The sequence below is a fragment of the Penaeus japonicus genome, unplaced genomic scaffold (genome assembly GCF_977035675.1).
Source record: "Penaeus japonicus unplaced genomic scaffold, GWHDUDI00000001_assembly GWHDUDI00000025, whole genome shotgun sequence".
Taxonomy (NCBI): Eukaryota; Metazoa; Arthropoda; class Malacostraca; order Decapoda; family Penaeidae; genus Penaeus; species Penaeus japonicus.
The window spans coordinates 4,664,104-4,669,103 of NW_028234427.1; the positions used below are offsets into that span (position 1 = coordinate 4,664,104).

At 46.9% G+C, this 5,000-nt stretch overlaps 1 protein-coding gene across 1 annotated transcript in view; it reads left to right on the forward strand.

Annotated features, from left to right (window-relative positions):
- Positions 1-1,334: 1,334 nt before the first annotated feature.
- Positions 1,335-5,000, forward strand: part of LOC147468873 (uncharacterized) — a 4,846-nt gene continuing 1,180 nt past the window's right edge. The window contains exons 1-3 of the mRNA XM_086551245.1: positions 1,335-1,460; positions 2,192-3,386; positions 3,686-4,630. Coding sequence (XP_086407371.1) covers positions 1,350-1,460; positions 2,192-3,386; positions 3,686-4,630 — 2,251 coding nt within the window. The 5' untranslated portion in view covers positions 1,335-1,349. The remainder of the gene's footprint in view (positions 1,461-2,191; positions 3,387-3,685; positions 4,631-5,000) is intronic.

The following is a 5,000-nucleotide window of genomic DNA, read 5'->3' on the forward strand; positions in this document are numbered from 1 at the left end:
GCGTGGTGTTACGGCGTCGATTCCGCCACCGGGGAATGGAAGATCTACATGAACGGAGAGAAAATCGCCGACGGTCGCTGGCTGCCCGTGTCCAAGGTCAGATCAGGTCGTGGCGCGCTCTCTGTCGCTCTCGCGGAAGCGGTTGATGGGTTTGATGGTGTATTATTTTAGATCTTATTGTTTGTTTGTATTGCTAGGTTGATATTATCGTCAGTTTGATATTCTCTTGTATTATTGGTAATTTGATATTGCTTTATATCATCTAATATCATTATTGTTATCATGGTTATGTTGTTACTGTTTCATGTTTCGTAATCCAGTGAGAAGATAAATGCACGAACAGATAAATAAAAACAACAACATCACAAAAACAAACAACAAAATGATACACCTGTTTAAGAAGAGAAGAGAAAAGAAAAGAAACCTCAGTAACGACCAATGAGAAGGTAGATACACAATTGGATAAACAACAGTAATCTCACATAATCAAAAACAAACAAACAAACGTAGAAGAACAATAAACCAATTCAGTAAATAACAGTTGACATGCAAATGAATAATCAACAGGAACACACCACAAGCTAAAACAGAAAAGAAAATAAACTGAAATCCCCCCCCCCCCCTCCAGAACCTCCCTTCCCTCAAGTCGTTCTGCTAAAGAACAAGATGAACAACCACACAACTCCATCACGACATAACAAGGAATAGAACAATGAACCGAGTCAAAGAAACAAAAGAAACTAACACTCCCTCTACCCCTTCCCCCCTCCCCCCTCCCCCCACCCTTCAGGTAGTCCTGTCAATGAGCAAGAACAACCACATAACGGCCTCATAACAACAATACTATCCATTTGAAGAACATTCAACCGATTTAGACCTGCCGAAGAACAACAAAACTAGAACACCTAGCCGATTTACTCCTGTCGAGGAACAGCAGACTAAAAAAAAAAAAAAAAAAAAATCGATTCAAGAAAAAAGAAAGAAAGAAAGAAAAAAAAAACACTCTCGACTCCCCCCTCCCTCCCCCCTTCAGGTAGTCCTGCCGAAGAACAACAAAACTAGACATTTAAGGAACACCTAACCGATTTACTCCTGTCGAGGAACAGCAGACTAAACATAAAAAAAATAATAATAATAAATAAATAAAAATAATAATCGATTCAAGAAAAAAGAAGAAAAAGAAGAAAAAAAAAACCACTCTTGACCCCCCTCCCCCTCCCCCCCTTCAGGTAGTCCTGCCGAAGAACGGGACCCTCGTCATCGGGCAGGACCAGGACACGGAGGGCTCGGGCTTTGACGCCACCCAGTCCTTCTGCGGGGAGTTCACGGGCCTCGAGATCTTCGGCAGGATGCTGGACGAGTTCGACCTGAAGGACTTGAGTTCCTGCGAGTCCACGCTCAAGGGCAACATCCTGACGTGGGACGAGACGCAGTGGGACGTCGGGGCTGATTCGGCGGAGGTGAGTCGCCGCTGGGAGGGGGAGGGAGAGGGGGGAGGGGGTATGGGGGGAGGGGGTATGGGTGGAATGGGGGAGGGGGAGGGGGAGGGGGAGGGGTAAGGGGAGGAGGGTCTTAACGGGAATTGCCGGTGTGTGATGAAGGACGCGACGCGGCTGTGAGGGGTCCTGGGGGTGGGGAGGGGAAGTCCTGGTGAAATTATATTACTTATTCTCTCTCTCTCTCTCTCTCTCTCTCACACACACACACACACACACACACACACACACACACACACACACACACACATATATATATATATATATATATATATATATATATATATATATATATATATATATAAATATATGTACATAGATACATACATGTATATGTATATGCATATATACATATATATAATATATATATATATATATATATATATATATATATATATATATATGTATATATATATATATATATATATTTATATATATATATATATATATATATATATATATTATATATATATATATATACATGCACACACACACACACACACACACACACACACATTTCTTTTTTTTTCGTTTATATACACACATATATAATGTGTATCATAAATTATGGATTCCTGTATACGTAATGAAACATACGCATTCAGGCGATGCCGGGCCTACATGAGAGAGCCCTCAGACAGCACAGCTCCTCTCCCTCGACCGCTCTCAACCTCCAGCTGATTCTTCTCCCGCAGGAATTCCAACAACTCTCGCAGAGTTGTGACGTCAAGCCGGTGCCGTTCTTCATGTTCTTGGACAAGCTGCAGTTTTCCGCCTCCACGTTCCTCTGCTCTGCCCTCGGAGGCTCGGTGGCCACGCCCTTGAACGCCGACGAGCAGGAGACTCTCTACAAGCTTTCATCGAAGAACGCCGACCTTTGTGCTGCCGACGGCGGCGCCCTTATGTGGCTTGGGATCACCGACCAGGTCAGCGAGAAGGAGTGGTATTACTACGACTCGAAGGAGCCGGTTCAGTTCCTCCTTTGGTCTCAGGGGCAGCCCAATGGAGGCGCGCTGGAGAACTGCGCCGTGATGAAGGGCGGGACCTTCCAGGGCACGTGGGCTGACAACGCTTGCAGGAAGTCCTTCAAGTTCTGCCCCGTGTGCCGCGTGGCCATCCCCGTGTTCCTGCGGTTCCGCGGGATCTGCGACTCCAACCTCTACGACGACCGCTTCATCCTGGCGGGCCTCAGGAACAACAAACCCTACTTCCGAGGCTACTACAGGTCGCACGTCTACTACACGGAGTCTGGCAACTGGCAGCTGGAGAACATTCTGGAAAACAACACCTACGCCATCATGGAGGAGTCCGGGTCCATTGACTTCCCCATCGGCAGGAACAACTGGCAGTTCTCCCACGGGTTTTGCGGGAAGAAGGCGGGCGAGCTGCTGTCTCTCGCCCTCACGCAGTGCAGCAAGAACCAGGAGTTCACCTGCAACAACGGCAACTGCATCCCGCTCAACCAGGTGTGCGATCGGCGAGCCCAGTGCGAGGACAAGTCGGACGAGCTCGACTGCTCGACGGTGCTGCGGCCCGACGGGTACCAGCCGACCCTCCCGCCGCCCTCGGTCAACGGCACGGGCCCGCTCCCCGTGTTCCTGAACCTCACGCTGCTCTCCTTCAAGTCCATAGACGCCATCCACAACAAATTCACGGTCGACATCGTCATTCGCATGATCTGGAAGGACATCAGACTCCAGTTCAAGAACCTGAAGAAGGACCGGCAGCTCAACATCATTCTCCCCGAGGACGCCAAGGACATCTGGGTCCCCGTGATCGACTTCCTCAACGCCGAGAACAATCAGAAGTCGGAGGTGGATAACGACGCCAAGGTCACCATCAAGAGGCTCGGCAAGAAGCTGGACGACAATGTGGAGTTGTCTAAAGAAGGTAATCCTTTTGATTGAGGACTCCATGTCGTTTTATGACACGTGAAACCCTCTGTTGTTGAAAAACACCTTCCTTTTTTGTATTCTTTCTGGTCTTCTATGATATTTTCACTTTGATATTGCACTTTCTGGTTTTGATTAGCTATAAAATAATGCTTGGTTTGGAACATTTGTTCCATGGCCAAATATTAGCATTCCAGGCCTTCCGTGTGTTTACGTGTATGCATGATTAGATAAGTCAGTGTGTACCTTGAATTCAGACCATAATAAGAGCACCTCTTGTCTCCTGCTCTCTGCCAGCATCCATCTACAGCGGGAGTGAGAACTACATCCGTATATCACGTAAATATACCGTCACCTTCACTTGCATCTTCAGCTTCTTCTATTATCCCTTCAACACGGATTACTGCAGCATGATCTTCCGTGTGAAGCGCAACACATTCACGTATGTGTCGCTGCTGAGGTATGGCGTAGGAATCAACTACGAGGCGAAAGACAAGCTCACGGAGTACGAGGTGGGCAGGATCGAGGTGTCGGATTACGTGTCCATCGATCCTTACTCAGGCTTGGCCGTCAGTATCCAGATGAAGCACCTCTTCGCCTCGCAGATCCTCACCATCTTCATCCCGACGACCGTCATCAACCTCATATCCTACGCCACTTTCTTTTTCAAGTGGTACGACTTCCAGAACCGAATCATGGTCTCGCTGACTTCCCTCCTGGTCCTCATGACCCTCTTCTCCCAGGTGGCGGACACACTTCCCAAGACCTCGTACTTCAAGCTGGTCGACATCTGGTTCTTCTTCTCCATCATCTACACGTTCCTCATCATCATGCTACACACGCTGGTCGAGTACTTCCACTTCTACGAGCACGAGATCGAAGCCATGAAGGAACGCGAGGAGATGCTCAAGGAAGCCGACCTCCCCAAGGGCCTCGACGAGAAGACGGAGCTGCACCGGTTCTGGAGGGAGGCGATCAAGAAGACCTTCGAGACTCTGCAGAGCACCGTCCAGATCGCCCCGTCCGCCGAGGACAACAAGGAGCAGAAGGAGGAGGAGAAGAAAGAAAAATGTCCGAACTGGACCGCGAAGTTCGTGAACAAATATGGGAACGTTTTCGCTGCGCTGGTCTATGCGGTGGTCAACTTGGCCTTCTGGGTTGTGGCCTTCAAGCAGAAAATCCAGGAGAACTACAAGGACTATCTGGCCTCTATTTCCGAGCCTGAAATACCTGATAACATCGGTTACCCTTGAAAAGTCGTTATTTCCCGACATACATGTTAAAAAACAAATAGAGAGTTATATGTGATCACTTTATGCCACTTTTTTCTTTGAATGTATCTGAAGTTTTCTTCCAACTGCTATAGCTACTGTAGACTCACACACATATTTTGCTTGAAAGGTTGAGTGAATGTAATAATTATCATTCTGAAGGCTTGGATGTATGAGCGTTCTTCTGAACTCATCAGCAGTTATGACATATTTTCTTATATCTAAATCTCATCAGAAGCAAACGAAGCACAAAAAAAACAAAAAAATAAACATTAGAAATGGGTTTCGTAAATAATTTCTGTCGTTTATTGTAGATGATCAGAAGAAAGCATCATATAAGA